Consider the following 22,104-nt stretch of genomic DNA (forward strand, 5'->3'; position numbering starts at 1 on the left):
TGGGTAGAATAATCAAACATTCTGTGGTTAAACATTGTGATCTATATTCAATGAAACCAACTGACCAAAGACCAATTCTCACCCAATTCTCAGATGTTTTATAAGCCTTCAGGTGAGATCCTATTCTATTGTGAATTGAACACTAAACAATTCTCTTTCATACAAGTCCTCCCTTTCTAACCATACACTGTTAGAGTATAAAGGAGACAAGATGAGATTTTCAAATGAACTTATATGACTGTTCAAATCCATTATATTCACCATAAACTGCTATTTTTTAAAAAAGTAAATATCTGATATCAACAAGTTTCCTTGGTGTTTTACTCCTTTCTTGTAAAAGGACTCAGAAAAATTATCTGTTAAATTTCACAGGATATGAAAGCTGAGTGTTTCAGAGTTTCGATAAAATGAAAAAAATGTGAGAAAATTTCTAATTTGCACAATATAAAATGAGTAGATGCCAAAACACTCTCTATAAACCAGCAAGTGTATTAAAAATAAGAAAGATATCAAAAATAGTAGGGAAAAAGTCTTGTTACAGCATCTTCCCCCTCACTTCTAAGTTCCTGGAAACTGTTTGGGAGGTTATATAAGCACTGAGATATATATTTCTAGCAAGAATGCTTTAAGTAGGAGGTAGATGGGAGGTCAAAAATAACTATTATCTAACAGTAAAAAAATGGAGTGTAAAAAGTATTTTGTTTGCAAGCTGCAAAAACCTCAGGTTCTTTCATTATCGAAAGAAACGAAGAATTAGAAACAAAGAAAGATTGTTTGTTATAAATATTCTGATGAAATCAGATCCAGCCCAGTCCTACTGAGGGCCACCTGCTTTACTTACCTATAGCTTTATAACTGAGAACAGTAATCTAATTTTACTTAAGTCCTCAAAAAGACTTAGAAATCCCCTGAGGTGAAGCATCTCTCCCTTTAGTGACAAAAATCATGCTCTACACCCAGTAAGCGTTTAATAAATCTTCCCAGTGAGATTTTTTATGTGTAGTATTTTGAGGCAAATACGCACAAAGATGGTCTTGCCTGGAGTCATACCTCTATTAAGAGGTAAGGCAAAGACCAGAGCCCATTTTGTGTGACCTCAGGTCTTCTGTTCTTCCCAGAACTGCATCCTGGTGTAACTAAATTTCTTTAATTCCCAGTGAATGAGATGAACTGACAAAACAATACTGTAACCTCTCCCCCTAAAGAGCATCCTGTAATTTAGCCAAAACTATTTTCAGAATTCTCTCTAGTGAAAGACAGACTAATTCTGCCCCTTGTGCTCTAGATCCCTTTCCTTTCATTCATAAGTTCTATTTACTACATGAGAGCATCAATGTGAAATTAAAGCCTTCTGTAAAGAGTACACATTTCTGTTGTTATTTTGAAAACAACACAAACTAGATCTTAAGTTGGACTTGCTTTTGGACATCCTTTTTTCTTGAGGAAAAGAAAGATTATGACTCTGACTTTTCTGCTAATTTCAGGATGTATATCAAGATTTATTGTTAAGAATAAAAACACGGCCTTTATTCACACTTGCATGAGTTTGCATTTAAAAATTAAGTTAGAGTATAAAATTATTACCTTTAGTTTGTTTGCTTCTTTTTTGTCCCCAGCAAAAAATGAATTCTCATCAAAATGCAAAGGAAATGACCTACATTAAAAAATAAATAAATAAAATATATTCTCTGCATAGAACAGAAAATATTTTCATGTATTATAAAACATTAAAAGTCCTGCTGATACCACATTTTGCTGGTCAGTGATGAATAATATAAGTAAAATAGAGTAGAATAGATAGTAAAATCAAAATTCTATGCCCCCAAACAAATTCTTATCCTCAAATATAAAAGCTAACTGTATAATATAATAGAAGTTATGCCCCAAACCCAACCTGTTCAACTAAATATGAAAATAATGCAAGTATCAAATACCAAAAGAATGGCTCTTAAAACTAAAAATATATGCCCTCTAGTACATAAGTCAAAATGAAAACAAAACCAAAACTCAATTCTAAAAGACCTATGAGCAGAATTAGCTTTTAATTATTTTTTAGATAGTTTTCCTTTCTCTAAGTTGAATATTTATGAATTTAATTTTGGATATCACTTGTCACTCTTCTATTAATGTATAAGTTGTAATACACAATTTACTTGATTTCATGAAGTATTTCCAGAAGTAACATTTTGTTTTCTGCATCTTGAACTTTATTTCCAGTGAAGAGTTGAAAATCCTGGCGCTCAAAGAATGGTACCACTTTAGATAAAGCCCTTAATTCTATTAAGTAGAGAAAATACAAGTTCTTAAGCCTTCGTGGACCTTCTCCTTCAGTTAAAATTCCATCAAATCGCTGCTGAAACTCTGTAATGTTATGTCCCCATATTTTTTCCAACCAGGTATCTGAGAAGAAAGAAGAATTAAATATTTAAAAAACTGCATTTTAATATTAAGTAAGTTTCATTTTACTTATATTAGGTTATTGATGCCTGCAGAAGCTAATTTGATTTTATATTTTAAATCAATACAACCATGAAAACTGTTTTATATAATTTAGCCTTTAATAGTTCCATATTAATATTTTATCTTCTAGAAGTCATCCTTAAAAGGAAAATAAACTCAATATTTTACTGAGAAACCAGGACTAATAAAATCAAATTTCTGAATATAAACATATTCATAAAACCAAGATACAGAAGTCAAAAATGACTATCTGACATTACTAATGAGTTTGAAGCCCTAATTAAAGTTACTATGATTTTGTTTCTAAGAAGTAAAAGATACTTCAATTCTAGAAGAAATATGTTACTGATGAAACTCCAACATGGTCTAATTTTTTTTTTTTTTCTTTTTTTTTGCGGTATGCGGGCCTCTCACTGTCGTGGCCTCTCCCGTTGCGGAGCACAGGCTCCGGATGCGCAGGCCCAGCGGCCATGGCTCACGGGCCCAGCCGCTCCGCGGCATATGGGATCCTCCCAGACCGGGGCACGAACCCGTATCCCCTGCATCGGCAGGCAGACTCTCAACCACTGCGCCACCAGGGAGGCCCTGGTCTAATTTTTCAACAGCCTTCGTAAAGCATGAAGAGCAGCAGAAAAAATGCTTTTACCTGTTAAACTCCAGGCCTGAAGCTGGCACACAAATATAAGGATTCTGATACAGTAATATCTAATGAAAAACAAACTATGCTCTTGAGAGCTTTTTTAATTCCCACAACAAAAGAACATTTCCAAAGTGACATGTATGATTTTGAGCAGCTTCTTAAAAGAAGGTGAAGGGAGCTAAGAACAGGCTGAACTTTTCCTTATAAGGTCCATGGTTCTCACATTCCTGATTACTACCATTTAAGAACAAATCTTTTACTGCCTAATATTCAATAGGGTCAATCCTTTCTTATCCAGGTAAATACCAAGAAAATTTTAAGAACACCTGAAAATAAGTGTGGTAAAGTGAATAAAAGTAAAATGTCACATACCTTGTAGAAGATACCGTGCACACAAATGCACATTAATGCTTGCATGGAGGCCAGAAATAAGCTTGTAGAATGCTCTTTTTTCTACACAGAGGCCTACAAAAAGTAATTTGGAAATATAAATTTCAGATGTGAAATTTGTAAGGCAGAAAATTAATTTTACATGCATTTAAAAATGAAAAAAATGTTATTTAAATTTGTTTTAAAATGTTCAATTACCTTCTAGCCAACTGTAAAAAGTGTTCTCTGAAATAAAAAGAAAAATAAGTCACAAGATTTTAAAAATGCCAAAATGTACGTTTTTCAAAAGTTTTAAAATACTATAGCAAAGTTTTGACAAACAGTGATTCAAAGGTCCAAATTTTGTTTGTAAAGGAAAGAGAGAGGTTCTTGGTATGGATTCACTTTAAGTTCTACTTGGCTGCTTGGTCTTTAGAAGGCTTTAGCATTGCCTTAGGTGGCCCCAGCCTCATAACTTTCTGGATAAAATGTTTTATAAGAGGTCAAAACACAGAATTTAAATAGTAAATAAATACATGGAAAAATACTTAGCCTTAGTAACAATTCATGCTATAAAAATTAAGAACTCATTATACACTTTTTAAAATGAGAAAAGTTAAATAAAAATTATAAAATAGTATTGGAGGTATATTATTATAGCTGGTAGTATATGCCATTCAATATTTCAAAAGAGCAATTCAAGGAGATATTACAAAAACCAAACATCGTTTATATTTTATGACATAATAAGATCACTGTTCATATACTTAGACTTGACAATTCTGCTTTTAGAATTATGGTCTTAAGAAATAACTCAAAATGGAGGTGGGGGGTAGATAATCTGCAGAAAGATGATTATGTTATATATAATTTTTAAAACCTGAAATAATCAAAATATACAAGGCCTAAGCTGACATGATAGAATACTATATACTAGTTAACATGGTTGAATAATATAAAACTATTAAAATGAGAAGAATGTGGAACACAACAATGCATGAAAATGTTTATTTGAAATAATATATAAAAAGGCATAAGAAATAATTATTATAACTGTGAACATTCTATGTATACACTTACTAGTGATGACAAACATTGTATTATATAGTTCTTTTTACAAAGTTGTTTATAGTAATATTAATAATGAACCAAACAAGCATAAAAGTAATGGAAGAAATGACAAAGGAAATAAACAATAAATTTATATATTTAGAGACTACATAAAAACGTCAAACATCTGTGTGTCAGAAAACTTTATAAACAAAAGCAAAATGCAAACAACAAACCGGGTAAAATGCAAATACAACAAAGGATAATATCCTAAGTATATAAAGAGCTCACAAACTGAATAAAAATGCCAAAGTGCCCGTTAAAAATGGGCAAAAAATATGAATAGAGAATTCATAAAGGGAAAATATAGATGGTAGTAACAGATAAAAATTGTTTAGCCTCACTAACAATAAAATGCAAATTAAACATATATTGTACAACACAGGGAATGTAGCCAATATTTTAAAATAACTGTAAATGGAATATAACCTTTAAAAATTGTGAATCACTATGCTGTACACCTGAAACTTATATAATATTGTACATCAACTATACCTCAATAAAAAAATAAATAAAAATTCAAATTAAAACTATAAAGATACAACTTTAAAGAGTAAAGGTAAAAATATAATACTTAATGCAGATGAGGGTCAGGTAAAACTAGCAGGCACAATGACTGGAAGGGGTGTAAATTAGCACACCCTTCCAATGACAAAAAGCAATCTGGTCACATGTATCAAGAGCCTAAAATGTCCTTATCCTTTGATCCAGTAGATCCATTTCTAAAAATTTAGGTTGTTATGGGTGAATGTTTGTGTCCTCCCTAAAATTCATATGTTGAAGCCCTATACCCTCCCCCTAACCCCCACTGCTCCCCATGTGATGGTATTTGGAGGTGGGGTCTTTGGGAGGTAATTAGACCAAAGTAAGGTCATGAGGGTGGGGTCACAATGATGGAATTAGTGTCTTTATAAGTAGAAGAAGAGACCAGAGCTCTTTCTCTATCATGTGAGGATACAGTAAGAAGGCCAGCTGTTTGTAAGCCAGGAAGAGGGCCCTCACCATGAACCAGATCTGCTGGCACCTTGATCATGGACTTCCCAGCCTCCAGAACTATGAGAAAATAAATGTCTTTTGTTTTAGCCACCTAGTCTATGGTATTTTGTTAGAGCACCCTGAGCTGATGAGGATATAGGCTAAGGAAGCAAGTAGACATGGTAATGATAATATATAAAACTATAAATATATCTATTATAAAAATATAAACATGTAAATAATAATAATTATCAAAATGTTAGCAGAGAAGCAGTATGAGATAGTAACTAAAGCACAGACCCTGGAGCCAAACTGCCTGATTTGAATCCTGACTCTGCTACTTACAAATCATAAGATTTTAGCTGAGTTGCTAAACCTTTCTGGGACTCATTTTCCACCTCTATAAAATGGAGATAAAAATAATACCTCCTAGGATTGTTGGAAGGATTAAATAAACTCATATTTGTAAATTGCTTTGAAAAGTACTAGCATGTCTTCTTAGCTATTATCATTATCAATTATTTTGGGGTTGTGGGATTACAAGTGATTTGTTTCCTTATGGGGAACCTCTAGGTTTTGAGGGTTTTTTTTTTTTCAAGTTTTGGACCATGACCTGGGGGGAGTAGGAGTGTGACATTGCTTGGGACCTAGCCTTCTAAAGAAATTTTCAGTTCAGTTTTATAATCCTGAAGTAGATATTCTCTGAATGTGATCCAGTTAGATAATCACCTAATATATCAGCTTTCATACTTGACTAAAATGAATACTTATAAATATACTCATAAGTAAGATATTTTCTCTAAGGACAGCCTCTACAGGTTAACAATCTTTTCTCTGATAATGAGAGACAGGTTGAGATCTTCAAATAGTAACAAAAATCATTTCAATCTCACTCATAAAGCAAAAACATTCTCAAAAAGACAGAGTAAACCTAAAATATGTTAAAACTTCTAGCTTTACAATTAACTTAAAGAGCTGGCAATGATACCTACACCCAAGAGTCACCACAAGCTTGGAAGACGGTAGCTCAACACTCCGATCATGTCTAGAACCTTCCTATATGAGACCTAGCAGATACTAGCGTTAAACCAGTAAAGTTTTCCCTGACAGAGGCTGGGGAAATGCCTAGCTTTCACATGCAATAGGTAAGATGTACCAGTGAATTATCAGAGGCTGAGGCAGGCTGTCTCTACTGCCTGATCCCAGACACAAAGAGTCACATTTCCCTTAACCTATGCTGTCACCTCTAGAATTTCAGGTAAAGATATAAAAATTAACTTTTTCTTTGTCTCACGTGCGGGAAGAAAAAAACAAGTTTGCCCAACAAACATCTGAATGTATAAGCAAATTCATATATGTGATGTATGATAAAGACATTATACTTACCTTCACTTTTCCCTGAAAAAAGAAAACAAAATGCTTATTATTAAAAACTTCTTCGAGATGCTCCTTTTAAACTGCTACACTTCCACAAAAATAAGACTTAGTAGAGGTTACTTCTAGTTCATCAGGTCACCCACATAAATAAAATCTTAGAGTGAGATGTGCCTGTGACTGCAACTCTTTCTGGTGATGAAAGGAATTATGCCCGATTTGACTAAACGGTTTCATCTCCAAGAGCCTGAATAAAGAGTATTTTCAGCTTGTCCAAGATTTAATATGGGCTGACAGGAAAGAATAATCTAATCTATCATCTGAGAGTACTCTTAAATATCTTAAGGACTCACAGTTATTTGGCTGTCAGAGTCTTTTCACTTATTTATTTGTTCTACAGCTATAACACAGTTTCTGCTAAAGATGAGTGTTATTGCTTCCAAACTCTCGGGACTGACATTATAAAATTTTACCTTATTCAGGAATATTTTTAAAGACTATTTGTAAGATTCAAATTATGCACAATTCAGCAGTTTGTATGCAGCTGCTCATTAACTATTGAAAAACTGTCTTCATTTTGCCACTTTTTTTTTTTTTTTTTTTTGTGGTATGCGGGCCTCTCACTGCTGTGGCCTCTCTCGTTGCAGAGCATAGGCTCCGGACGCGCAGGCTCAGAGGCCATGGCTCACGGGCCCAGCTGCTCCGCGGCATGTGGGATGTTCCCGGACCGGGGCATGAACCCATGTCCCCTGCATTGGCAGGCGGACTCTCAACCACTGCGCCACCAGGGAAGCCCTTGCCACTTTTATTTAATGCCATTGTTTATTAAAGTACCATATGCTCATTGCAAATATATGTTAAAAAAAAAGAAGACAAAGATAAAATAAAAAATATCATCCATAACTCCCTCTGCCCAAAGATAAATACCATTTACATTTTGGTAAATGTCTTTTTTCTTTGTGTACAGGATATTTAGATATTATATCAATTATGTTTTTATAAAAAATATATTATAGGGCTTCCCTGGTGGCGCAGTGGTTGAGAGTCTGCCTGCCGATGCAGGGGACGCGGGTTCGTGCCCCGGTCCGGGAAGATCCCACATGCCACGGAGCGGCTGGTCCCGTGAGACATGGCCGCTGAGCCTACGCGTCCAAAGCCTGTGCTCCACAACGGGAAAGGCCACAACAGTGAGAGGCCCGCATACCGCAGAAAAAAAAAAAAAAAATATATATATATATATATATATATATTATACATACTGTTTGATACCTGCTTCTTCTCCTAAATGTGCTATTGATCACCACTGATATAAATGAATATAAATCTTCAGCAACATTTAGAATGGCTATATTCTACTATATGAATATACCATAATTCATTTAACCAGTTCCCTAACGATAAACATTGAAATTGTTCCCATTTATCTTTAAAATAAGTGAGGGTGGTTAATTAACTTATCAGATCATAATGTGAGTTCACAGTGAAGATGATCTCTTGCCTGGGAATTTGCATTTCATCTGATAGTAAATCAATAGTTTCCACTGAGTACCATATGTGACTCCATATAAATCCAAAAGCCTTGTTTAAAGATGCTCTTTCATTTCTAAGAATGACTAGTCTGCCAACATTTAGGGAACGTTGCAATCTCACTGCCTTCCAGGAGGAAATTCATGTTTATTGACTCTATGAGATCAGCAGCTTTTCAAATAAATTTAAAAAATGAAAACCATTCCACATTTACTAAAAGTACATCAAAGATTTCATCAGTAAGCACATATTCAGAGAACAGGGCTATATATTTCCTAAGGAAAAAGCCTGAAATCATACACTTGAAATGGTTTATTCAACAAACTGTTCTGTGTATTATAGACTGGGCAGGGTTCGTGAGTTTCAATTTTACATCCCCTCTGCACCTATACAGTGTCTAGCACATAGTAAATGGTGGATAATCATTTGTTGGAGGAACAAGTGATTTTCACTACTGTAGACAAGACCATTAAATGAGGAGGGTGAATTTCATTGATCATTTATCTAACAAACTATTCCATCTGTTATGTTCCAGACTCTGTATTAAGGGATTAAATCAATAAATGCTGCCCATATGTCCAAAGTACCAGGGTAGATCAATAGATATATAAATAATATTAAAATAATGCTAGCAAGTGGAAAGAGCTGTAAGAGGAACAAAACAATACATAAGATCACTTTATGAGGAGAGAGAGATTACTTCCAGTTAAGAGGATCAGGGAAATTTGGGCGGGGAAGGTAGCATTTAAGCCAAACCCTGAGTGTAAGTAGAAAATGAAAAATGTTAATGAGCTATAAAGTCATGTGAATTTGAAATCAGACTCCCAATATATACAACAATTTCAAGTTTTAGGAAAGATGTGAGGCAGAAGTTTTTTGATATTCATTCAACTCAAAGATGAGTACAAATAGTAGAAAGCCTGAACACACACATTCTGCAAAAATGCATAAAAGAATAAATGTATAACTTAAACTTAATCCTATGATAGTCTAACACAATGAACTTCATTACAAAAATACTCCTTACTGAAGTGTAATATTTTCAACACCAATTACTCTGCAAGAATGAGACATAACTTCGGTGAAAACAAGAATATATGATCTCAACTGCTCTTGCCAACCCTTATCTTGCCTTCTCCTTCCTTCTAACCAAAGTTCACTGGCTGAAAAATAACAGTGCAAATAAATAACTCACCGTGACCAGAAGCCAAAGGATTTAAAGGTCTTTTAATTGTCTGTGGCCTACAAACAAAAGAATTAAAGTATAAAGTATAAAATATAAATATGTTACCCATCATGTTATAATTATTTAAGTAAAAGTGAAATTATCTCGAAAAGTTTTTTAATGACTATATCCAAAATAAAATTGTTTTACTGACCTTATAAAATATTTATTTGCTCTAACTGCTTTAAGGGAGGGTGGTTATTTGTTTTAGTGATAATAGTTTCTGATCTTTTCCCATTGTAGCAGCTAGAAAGTCATTTCCTAATCACTTCTTCAAACAAAGGAAGAAAAAAATACCAGTCTAGCTCTTCTCCTAGAGTTACTAATGTTTTTATATATATCATATATGTGTGTGTGTGTCACAAAGTACACTCCTACTTGAAAGACAAACAAGCAAAAAATGTAAATATCCAACACAAGCACTAAAATAAAAAAGGGAAAAAACTGTGGGTAGATTATTTTCCACTTTGGTAATTTTAAGTACATCAGTTTGCCCTGAGGCCATCAAGTTTGTTATGATTTCAATAATAGGTAGTTTTTAACAAGAAAAAAAAGAGAGAGTTAGTATGTCACTAAAGTGTTTTTAAATCTCAAAATAAATATTCATTAGTATCTTTAGTAGAGTGTAGGGATTGTTTTAATGTCCTTTTATCTATTTTACAAATTTGCACAGCTTGAGACATTTTGAGAACAGAACATGTAAGTTGTATTTTAACATCCTCAATTTAGTGCCTCATACATTGTTTATAGTTTAGAAATATTATGGGGACCATGATATAAACTAGTTAGGAAGTAACTACAAAACTTATACAAAATCTAAAAAATGCTTTAGTTGGACTTTATTTTACTTCACATCAAAAAAAATTAAGGAAAAAAACCTTTAAAGTCCGTCAATAAACTCAGTAAACCAAACATTCCTAATAATAGTCAAGAGAATTTAAATGAAATACATGGCAGAAATGAGTAAATAATGAAAACTCTCCACTTCCCAAACTGTAGAAATTCTACAAGTCAAAAAAAGAAATTGCTGATCTCTTATGCGTATATTTGACATAAAAAGTGAAATGTATTTTTGCCACTTTTGGGAACTCCAGAAATCTTCCCAGAACTATCCCCATCTCTGAGATAGCATAACGCTTGTGTGCACACAGGCACGCACAAACACACGCATCCCTTCCAAAAACTAGTACATACATTGTTTACAGCCTAGAGGCTTACAAGTGGACAAACTTGAAGCATGTCTCAGTCTCTCAATGATCAAATTGACAGCTTCCATTGTAGTGGGTAACAGTACAAAGGGGGTTCTTCCACTTACTAGATCTTTGACACTAGACAAATCACTTAACCTTTCCAACCCTCAGTTTCTCCATCTATAAACAGTGATGACTACAACACAGGGGTATTACAAGGACTAAAGGAGAAAATGTATGTAACATGCTTAGCACAATACCTGGCACACTGTGAGTGCTCAAATGTTACTAATTATTCTCTGAAAAGAATTTAACTTTAAAGCAGGTAAAATAACTATAGCCACAAAAGAGGAGTATAGAGCACCAAAAAGAGAATTAGGAATTATACATCCTAATCTATTCCCTGCCACTAACTATATGATCTCTCCGGCTCTAGCTCACTTCATCTATAAAATGAAATTCTAGCACAGCAGAAACTAACAGAACATTGTAAAGCAACTACACTCCAATAAAAATTAATTTAAAATTTTAGATTCTATAATTCACTTAAGGAACATTTGTGAAATGCCTACAATATTCCCATAAAAGTCTAACACTGTTCTAAGTCTTTTAAAGAACAAAGAATTATTTGTTGAAACGCATGTCCACATGTTTCCCCAGAGGGGAACTGGATTAATGAACAAGTACGTTTCCACGTCCAAATACATCCTTTAATAAGGTGAATTTGATTTGTTCTGTTAAATCATTGTGATTTTGTTTATTTGTTTATAAAGAGAAATGAACACATCTTTCAGGAATTTCGAAATGAAAATGACACGTACTTAAAACAGTTTTCTTCATAGATGACATTCCATATCTTCCAAGCATCTGGTCCCTTGTAACCCGTGTAGCGCTCAGGATTCAGGAGCAAATCGACATATTCAGCATCAGGAGACTGTATGTCTGTAAAATAAAATGTTTTAATAATCTTCCTTCTTTTCAGTAACCTTAAAAAGCTAATATGACCAGACTGTATTCCATCGATTCTAAGGCACTACAAATGTAACAATGCATCTAGGATTTAAAAACACCTTTTTAGGAGAAATCCTAAAAAGAAGGGAAAAGAAGGAACAAACACAGCCACATTAAATTACACACTGTTTACAAAAGCATCTTGGTTTTAGAAATGGTAAAAAAAAAATAGGAATATGTGAATTTTAGAACTGAAGGGACATAGTAATTCAATTTTTATAAGCTATCCAGGCAAAGAATATACCATACATTTCTCATCACATTAACCACAAGCAGTTCATCAGTAACTAAGGTAAATGAAGACATATTAGTACCATACAGTTTATTACCAAATACTTCCTTCTTACATGACCACCATCAGGATGCACTACAAAGCTGTCCCACAGGTATAATCCTAAATATTCAAAAAGTTATAAGCAGGATGATATTTGTATCAGCATTATTTATAAAAGGGAAAATCAGAAGCAACCTAAATGTCCAACAGAGCAGAGCATGGTCTCTGGAGCGAGAGTGCCTGGGTTAGAATCCAGGACCTGCTACTTATTCACTTCGGAACCGTGGTCAAGTTATGTAAATTCTCTATGCCTTGGTGCCCTCATTTGTAAAATGGAGATAATACTCATAGCATTACTGTGAGACATAAAGAAGTTTATATGTGTAGAGTGCTTAGAACAACAGTAAGAGTATAATAAATATTAACTACGGCATTGGTATTATGATATATCTTAATAGACCATTTTACAGTCAACAGAACTGTTAAGTACAAAGGCTGCCTAATAAAATGAAAAGATAAGCATTATAGAAAAGTTAATTACAGAGATATATGGAAAACATACCAAAATTGGTGGGATATTGGTTTCTCATATGTTCTATAAATTTGTATAATATAACTTTAAAATAAAACCAAAAAAATATGGCCCCTGCTCCTCAGTGGCTTTGGGGAATTAGTTAATAACACAGTAATACCGGACTCATCGATAAAGCTTAACAGTATGAACCAACAAAGAATGAGGAAGTGAGTGAAAATGGCCTCAAAGCAACCAAAGTAGATGACAAAAATCTGAGCAGAAAGATGCTAGAGGGGCCTCCCTGGTGGCGCAGTGGTTGAGAGTCCGCCTGCCGATGCAGGGGATACGGGTTCGTGCCCCGGTCTGGGAGGATCCCATATGCCGCGGAGCGGCTGGGCCCGTGAGCCATGGCCGCTGAGCCTGTGCGTCCGGAGCCTGTGCTCCGCAACGGGAGAGGCCACAACAGTGAGAGGCCCGCGTACAGCAAAAAAAAAAAAAAAAAAAAAAAAAAAAAAAAAAAAAAAGAAAGATGCTAGAGTACCTACTTCTCATTTAAAAAACAAAGATAAAACTATGCTTGGTTATTTTTATCCCAATTCACAGTTCATTAGAGTCACAAATTAGGGGAAAATTTGCTTCTAGAAACAGCCCAGTGACAGCACCTAGAAATAACAGAGTCCAAGGCAGAAGTAGCAATTAAAATAACTAGAAGAAGTAAAAATAAAAATTTAAAAAACAAATCTGCATGGAATCACCTAGTTCAGGAGCAGATATCTCTGTTCATCTCAATTAATACTATAGGTATTACCTCAGTATAGCAAACTATAATAAATTCATAAAAAATAACTCTGACTCTTAAAAAATATATATAAATAACACTCAGCATCTAGTACTTTAGGACAGAAAACTAATCACCAAGGAATGATTAAATTTTTAATATCTTGCTTTGTTAGAGATAAACATTAGTTGACATAATTTTACTTACAACAAATACTTCCTCTCTCCCAACTTTACTAAAAAAAGGGTTACTATAACCTTATTTTGCCAGGTAACAAAAGCTCAAATTTCTAATTAGGATTTACAAAATACCTTGTATCCTCTACCTACCATTTACATACATTATTTATTCCTTACAAAGCTGTCATTTTTTTTTAAATATTTACCCTCCTTTAACAGAAGAAACAAATATAAATGGACAAGTTATTCACCCAAGATAACAGAACTCCACCATATAAGGAGTGACTTATTGATTTGTGACACAAATGTAAGCATGTAGTCTTAAAAGGATACTTTGGTTAAAGTATTACCATTCTTTCTCTAACACTGCAGGCCTAAAAAAATTATGCTGCATGTTATAAGTTGAATTTTATCTCACATAGCAATGTTTAAGCCAAAGAATCCTTGCAGAAAAGATGGCAAAGTTAGGGTTGGGAGAGCATTTTATTCCCCTTTCTTTACTGGCCTAAAGCTAGATATAAGTCTACAGTTCTTTACCCAACACCCTTGGGGCCAAATGTATTTTGGAAATCAGAACTTTTCAGATTTTAGAAAGGTAATACAGTACATGCAACATATGTTCAATATTATTCTAGCAGGGACTGGGACAGCAACCTTTAATCAAACACATAAAAACATGAATAGAAACATGCAGTAAAAACATGAATATTCACACTGAATGAATCTGTACTAAATTTAAGGAGAAAAATGTTCATTTTTCAAAGTTTTCAGATTTGAAAATTAGGAATAAAGGGTTATAGATATGTATCTGCCAAAATATGGTCATGGTTTTTATTAAGGAAAGCATATGTATCTTTTTTTTCCAAAATGAAGCCACAAATTAAAAATAATTACTTTCCCTTTTTCTTCCCTCTTTTTTTTGGGGGGAAGGGGTGTTGCAAGATTCATCTTTTGCTTATAATTAAAATGATCTATATCGTTCTTTTCACTGATTTTTTAGAAGATCATTAATCTGTTCCAAAAGAACCAGAGAAGGATACAAAAACTCAATTTGGTTTAATTTTGTTTAGCCAATTAAAAGGCTAACAAACTTACAAAAAAGGAGATACTAAAAAAAAGGAAGACAAGGAGAATCTATAAATCTAAATAAATAAATCCATAAATCAAATGTTTCTAATGGGTTCTAGGGCTCCTAGATTTTAATCATACCAGAGCTCTGGCTTAGTTTTAGATGTCACAGACATAACTCATGGTTCATTTTTCTCTTTTCCAAAAATAACACAGACCATCATTAAGGAAAATATTTAACAATCCAAGGCCAATATATCAAAAGCAGGTTTTTGCAATCTCTACCTTTTATCTATTTATGCAAAATACCTGTACATATCACAAAAATTATATATATTACTAAGTACACAGAACTGCAAAACTCAGGAGGTAAATTTTTATTTTCCAGAAACTGGGTTTTCTTTTTAAATTGCTTTATTGTGGTAAAATATATATAACATGAAATTTGCCATTTTAACCATGTTTAAGAGCACAATTCAATGGCATTAATTTTATACATTCACAATGTTATGCAACCATCATTGCTGTTTCCAAACTTTTCTATGACCTCACACAGAAACTCTGTAATCATTAAGCAATAACTCCCCATTCTCCCCTCCCCCTAACTCCTGGTAACCTCAAATATACTTACTGCCTCTATCAATTTGCCTACTCTCTATATATATTATAAGTGGAATCATAAAGTATTTGTCCTTTTGTGTCTGGCCTATTTCATTTATCTTAATGTTTTCAATGTTTATCCATATTGCAGCATGTATCAGAACTTCATTTCTTTTTATGGCTGAATAGTATTCCATTGTACGTGTATATCACACTTTGTTCATACATTCATCTGCTGATGGATACTTGGGTTGTTTCCACCTTTTGGCTGTTGTGAATAATGCTGCTGTGAACATGGGTGTACAAGTATCTGCTTCCCTGTCTTCAGTACTTTGGGGTATATGCTGAGGAGTTGAACTGTTAAGTCATATGGTAATTCTGTGTTTAGCTTTTTGAGGAACTGCCAAACTGTTAGAAATAATTTTTTTAATTATTTTAAAAGAATTTCTTTTCCTTAGGCACAATCTTAATATGCATAGTATAAAAAAATGTTATACCATCAGCTTCACAGAAGTTGTCTGAGGAATCATCATGCTTGGTCCACTGAAGAACAGCCTTCTGTGTTTCTTCACTTTAAACAAAGAAAAGAAATAGAGGTATTCTTTTTCTTAAGTTAACACTTCACATGAAAAAGCATAAAATACTACTGCAAAAAAACCCCAAACCTTAGAGATTCATCCACAGCTCCAAGTCGTTCGGCTTGCTCACATTCTTCAATATTACTGGCTTCTTCAGAATACTAAAGCAAAAGGGAAATAAATAGAATTCAACTGATTGCATTTTAAAAACTTTTAAAAAGAATTTCAAAGGAATTTGGGGTTCTTTTATACCTAGCACCATCCCCCTGGCTTCAAAACTTAAAAAAGAAAAAATTAGCCCCACATTCCTCCTGAAACTAAAAAATAAAGTCTTTGCCCTTTGTCTTGTTGGCGAACACGATTTACTATTATGTAGACAAAATAAAGAATAGTTTAGAGTCTGATAACTCATTATCAAAATGTCCATTAAGAAAATCTTTGAGGTTAAAGAAATCACTTGGCAAGGAGTCATGGAGCAATGTCCCACTTTCCTAATGACCTAACTGTCAGCATCAGTTTTCTCTTCCATAAAATAAGTGGTTGGGCTAGATCTTGTGTGTCTACGATCCATTTCAGCTCTAAATGCCATGATTCTAAAAATGCCCTGGAATCTACCAAATCTTATAAAAAGTATTCCAATATCTTTAGGTGCTTAAAATATATTCTTTAACAACCATATTTCTTCTCAATGTCTAAGTCACTATATATATTCTGCTAGCTGTGTATATGGCACAGGGGAAGTGAGTGTGGATCATGAGATTTCACAACACACCAGTCATCACCACCATACAGCTAAAAGACAACATTGGAAGCAGGAGGCCACAAATTCAATCACTCAACAAATATTAACTGAGTGCCTATTATGTCCTTATTGTTCGGATGACCACACAAATGACTGTCCAGGCTAGGACTCTTTTGAGGATAAAAGGGAACACTAAAATAACTGAAATAATACAATTTTTTGAAATGCTTATGTACTGAATTACAACGTTGTTTCATTACATTGGTCGACCTAAAGACAGTTCAATTCAAAAACTACTTTCAAAAATGAAATTATTTTATACATAATTAAGTATTAATACGTAAAGGGATATGATGTATTCAGCCTACTCTCAAATGTTTCAGAAAACAATAAGAATACGTATATACAAAAAGCATGCTAAAACAAATGAGGCAAAGTATTAAAAATTAGTGAATGTTTATAAAAAGTGTACAAAATGCCTTTATATTAATATTGCTACTTTTCTATAAGTTAGGCATTATTTCAAAATAAGAAGTTAAAAATACTTATCAAAAAGTAAACAAAATTGTTCAAAAGATAACATATACCTATGTATTTTAATATACCTATGTATATTTAAAACAAAATTTTTTAAACTTTATTATTATAATTACCTGAATATTAAAACATAAATTAAACAAAATAACTTTTCTTAGTTCCTACTTAATAATTTAATCAGCTTTGTAAGTCACATCTGTCTCAAAACTATGTCATTGGCATTTTTCCTGAAGAAAAATAATTTTTCCAATATGCTTATTATTTTCAATGTTTCATAATATTGCCCACAATCGTCTTCAAAGTTAATTTTAAGGTTAATTTGAAATCAGCCATACCTTCAACTGACTCTTCCCTGCAGATATAATTTTTAATTGAGAAAATATTATCTCTACAGGTAAATATATGAAAATGTTTTAGCCCACATATTTTCGCAGTTCTATTCTTTGCCTCTAAAGTAAATTTCTTCAGTAAATATTCTAAGACAAGACTCATCTAATAAGTTGTCTTTATTTTTTAAATTATTTTAAATGTTTTGCCAAATAGAGATGCTATGAAATTGTAAGCCTTCTTAATTTCATTCCATTTCAGGTCAGAATATAAATTTATCCAGCTAAAAGCAAGAGTTCATCAAGAGGAGACTCTTCCCACAAGGGGAGATTCTCCAAAATACAATTATAAAATTTCAGAATTTAATCTAGTATACCATTTGAGCTTTCCTCACTTAATGTGTACAATTCCTCCCTCGTTTTCATAGGAATAAATATTTAAGGTCTTTGTTTACAATCTTTCTTATAATAAGTGCAACTTGCTAAACATTCAAAAGCTGAAATTTGTTTTGTTCTTTTCTTTAAGCATTCCACTAATTCATACTTTGAATAATGATTTTCTACTGATTTTGAAAATGATTTTCTACTGATTTTGAAAAGGAAAATATCTACTGATTTTGAAAATGCATTTAGAGGGCTCATTTATTAAAAATCAATCAACACCAATGAAGGACTCTTGGGTTGTTTTACAAAATAGTTCTTCAAAGGCTCAAACATTTATAAAATTGGATTGATGATGGACAGCAAAGTCCTACTGCCATGCTAAAGTAATATTTTCTTCAGCATCATCTTCATTTCAAAACTTTATAGTCATTACTTAGTGTATATATAAAAACAAAAACCTACATATTTTGGCAATTACCACTTCTATCTTTAAGTGGTAAGATATCACAGCATGTTTGGATGCAGTTATGAATTATGTATGTACCTCAACCAATTAAAAATTCATTTCTGCTCCACAGATTTCTTGATTTAGTAAGGACATTGTTTTTACCAGGACATTGTTTTTATCAAAATCTATAGGTGTATTATCACCACAAAACAAACCCTTTGTCTTCAATTTTGGACTTTAAATGCATTTATACTAACATTCAGTGACAAGTGTTTTCCTTCAACAGAATGCACTTCCAAAAGTTTTACTTCGAGTCCATCAACTGAATGAAAAAATCAAACAATTCTTGGAATTAAATGATTTTCTATTGGAAATAGCTGATAATGGCATCATCTAATTACTGCAAAGTTCTGCACTGGAGCCAACACATTAATAGCTATGACTTCACTCTGTGTATGAATAAGAAAATGCGGAATTAAAAATGAGCAAAATTGGGCCTCCCTGGTGGCGCAGTGGTTGAGAGTCCGCCTGCCGATGCAGGGGATACGGGTTCGTGCCCCGGTCTGGGAGGATCCCATATGCCGCGGAGCGGCTGGGCCAGTGAGCCATGGCCGCTGAGCCTGTGCGTCCGGAGCCTGTGCTCCGCAACGGGAGAGGCCACAACAGTGAGAGGCCCGCGTACAGCAAAAAAATAAATAAATAAATAAATAAATAAATAAATAAAAATGAGCAAAATTAGTTTAGATCTAAGGTGGAAAAAGTGCAGAACAGTGGTTGCCTCTAGGGAAGGAGTATGGATTGACTGGGACAGAGTATGAAGCAACTTTCTAGGGTAACAGTAACGTTCTATATTGAAACAGAAGCCTAAGTTACACAGGTGTATGCATTTAACAAATGCACACTTAAGATTTGTGCACTTCATTGTATATTAATTTTATGAAACATACGCGTAAGCAAATATTGGACTCTACTTAATGATATACTTCCAGTTATGTATATATCTAGTTAATGACATATAGTGAGGGCAATGTGTACTGATGCTCACAATTTATTTGAAATGAATCAAAAAAATAAAATGGTTTAATGGATGGCTAGAAGGATCGACAGATGGACAGATATGTGGTAAAGTGAGTTTATGAAAACGTTAATGGAAGAATCTAGGTGATTAGTATAAGAGTATTCTCAGGAAAATTCCTTCAACTTTGCTGTATGCATGAAAATTTTCATAATAAAATATCAGAAAAATTTAATTTAGAACAGTTATTTAGTCTAAATGAAAAATCACATATCCCAGAATGATATGTAAATGCACTGGCTCCAGCTACATGTGTCAAATTGTTCTTTTTTTTGTGGTACGCGGGCCTCTCACCGTTGTGGCCTCTCCCGTTGCGGAGCACAGGCTCTGGACACGCAGGCTTAGCGGCCATGGCTCACGGGCCCAGCCGCTCTGCGACACGTGGGATCTTCCCGGACCGGGGCACGAACCCGTGTCCCCTGCATCAGCAGGCGGACTCTCAACCACTGAGCCACCAGGGAAGCCCTCAAATTGTTGTCTTAAACACAGTTTTCTTAAAACAAACACTAACTTAAAAAATAGATGCTAAGGCTGTATCGGCATATCTGTGTGTTTGGATTTTCATATGATCAGTGATACTTCCATGGCCCTTATGGAGAGTAAACGATGACCTTTGTGCAAGTTATATGTCATCATCAACTGTTCTAAGAAATGGAAATTCAGTACTTCATTTTTCATTAAACAAGTACTTCCTTTTTCCTCTTTCAGTTATTTCAGGCAAAAGGATTCATTGTAAAATTTTAAAAGTACTAAATAGTAATAAGTGGTTGATTTGCACTATACAGTAAAGGATACAGCCACTATAAAGGACTACTCTCTGTATGCAGGATTGCTCATCCTCTGTTTCCCATACATATTTCTCATAAGCCTAACCTCTAATTTCCCAGGTTTTTCACTGACCAGTCAAATGGCAGCTTGGCAGCTTAAGATATATCACAGGTGTGATACATACCACAGTACAAATGGCTGCTAACTCCAAAAGACCAGCAGCATAGTAGTGGTCAATGCTTCTCCCCCCGCTTGCCAAGACTGTAAGGACACAGGGAGGGGGAAGGGTAAGCTGGGGCAAAGTGAGAGAGTGGCATGGACAGATATACACTACCAAATGTAAAACAGATAGCTGGTGGGAAGCAGCTGCATAGCACAGGGAGATCAGCTCAGTGCTTTGTGACCACCTAGGGGGGTGGGATAGGGAGGGTGGGAGGGAGACGCAAGAGGGAGGGGATATGGGGATATATGTATATGTATAGCTGATTCACTTTGTTATAAAGCAGAAACTAACACACCATTGTAAAGCAGTTATTCTCCAATAAAGATGTTAAAAAAAAAAAAAAGACTGTAAGGAGTTAGCTGTCCCCAGCCATTTGTGACTGACTGAAATTATTTTATCAGTAGTCACCTAGGATGTTGTCTTTGAAAGAAAGGTTTAGTTTCCTTACATCTAGAAAAGGTCAGGAGAAGAAGGACAAGTTATTATTGGTTATCTTTGTGTTGAAGTAAGAAGTCTTTAGTGTACATACATCTGAAATATTATATAAGAGAGAAGACAACAGAGGAAGCTAGAAATACAAAGCATTTGGTCAACCAAATCTATCCTAACTTATTTTGATGCAATTGTTAATATTTTATTTAAAAAATTTAAAACTCGAGACAAATAATAAATCAGACAGGATGCCAGAACAACAAGCATAAACTGGTTCTGTCCCAGGCAAACCTTGGCATATGGTCACTTTATTTGCTCTTGTTACTAAATAAGGGCTTTGGATTTTACTCCAAGGGAGATGGGACGCTTTAAACAGAGAGATACAATCTGATTTCTTTGATTAAAAAAAAAAAATCACTCTGGGGCTTCCCTGGTGGCGCAGTGGTTAAGAATCGGCCTGCCAATGCAGGGGACAAGGGTTGGAGCCCTGGTCTGGGAAGATCCCACATGCTGCGGAGCAACTAAGCCCATGCGCCACAACTACTGAGCCTGCACTCTAGAGCCCACGAGCCACAACTACTGAAGCCCACGCACCCTAGAGCCCGTGCTGCTCAACAAGAGAAGCCACCGCAATGAGAAGCCCGTGCACCACAATCAAGAGTAGCCCCCACTCGCTGCAATTAGAGAGAGCCCAAGGGCGGCAACGAAGAACGAACACAGCCAAAAATAAATAAATAAATAAATAAATAAATTTATTGAAAAAAAATCACTCTGGCTGCTGTCTTCAGAACAGACTAATATAGAGAGCATGGTTAGAAGTAGGCAGACCATTTAAGAGGCTACTGCCATAATCCAGACAAAAAGTGATAATGACTTGAAATACAGCAGTAGCAAACAATAAAGATTGTAAGATTCTGGGTGTATTTAAAAACACTGTAATCAAAAATTGAATTTGTTCACCAAAAAGGCCTTGAAACAATGACAACCCAGTAAGAATTAGCACCTCAGTGGCTTAGGTTATGTTCACTAAACACCATTTCTTACTAAAAGAGCTAAGCGTTCCTTAGAAAAGTGGTTAATTCCAAGACTGAAGCACGAAAGGTACAAACTAAGCCTAGGACATCTTTTCATAATGGAAGGCAAAAAATCTACTAAGACTACTAGGATCATCTCAAAAGGCAACAATTCCTAACTTGAAGGAGCTTCTTATGGCCAAAGATGGAACTCAAGCATTGAAACAAATAATGACTAAATGACTAGAGAAGATTTCAATACATTAAATATGTCAAAACTTAAG

At 34.3% G+C, this 22,104-nt stretch overlaps 1 protein-coding gene across 2 annotated transcripts in view; it reads right to left on the bottom strand.

Moving 5' to 3' along the window:
- The window catches only part of ERO1A (endoplasmic reticulum oxidoreductase 1 alpha), a 44,979-nt gene that overhangs the window by 7,528 nt on the left and 15,347 nt on the right, over positions 1-22,104 (bottom strand). The window contains exons 5-13 of one of the 2 annotated variants that reach the window (XM_082617418.1): positions 15,960-16,033; positions 15,792-15,865; positions 11,692-11,812; positions 9,651-9,697; positions 6,941-6,952; positions 3,689-3,715; positions 3,473-3,565; positions 2,154-2,400; positions 1,585-1,654 (exon numbers count right to left, since the gene is read on the bottom strand). In XM_082617418.1, coding sequence (XP_082473544.1) covers positions 1,585-1,654; positions 2,154-2,400; positions 3,473-3,565; positions 3,689-3,715; positions 6,941-6,952; positions 9,651-9,697; positions 11,692-11,812; positions 15,792-15,865; positions 15,960-16,033 — 765 coding nt within the window. The remainder of the gene's footprint in view (positions 1-1,584; positions 1,655-2,153; positions 2,401-3,472; positions 3,566-3,688; positions 3,716-6,940; positions 6,953-9,650; positions 9,698-11,691; positions 11,813-15,791; positions 15,866-15,959; positions 16,034-22,104) is intronic. The other variant, XM_082617419.1, reaches the window with a different exon arrangement.

The sequence above is a fragment of the Mesoplodon mirus genome, assembly GCF_964341445.2.
Source record: "Mesoplodon mirus genome assembly, chromosome: 4".
Taxonomy (NCBI): Eukaryota; Metazoa; Chordata; class Mammalia; order Artiodactyla; family Ziphiidae; genus Mesoplodon; species Mesoplodon mirus.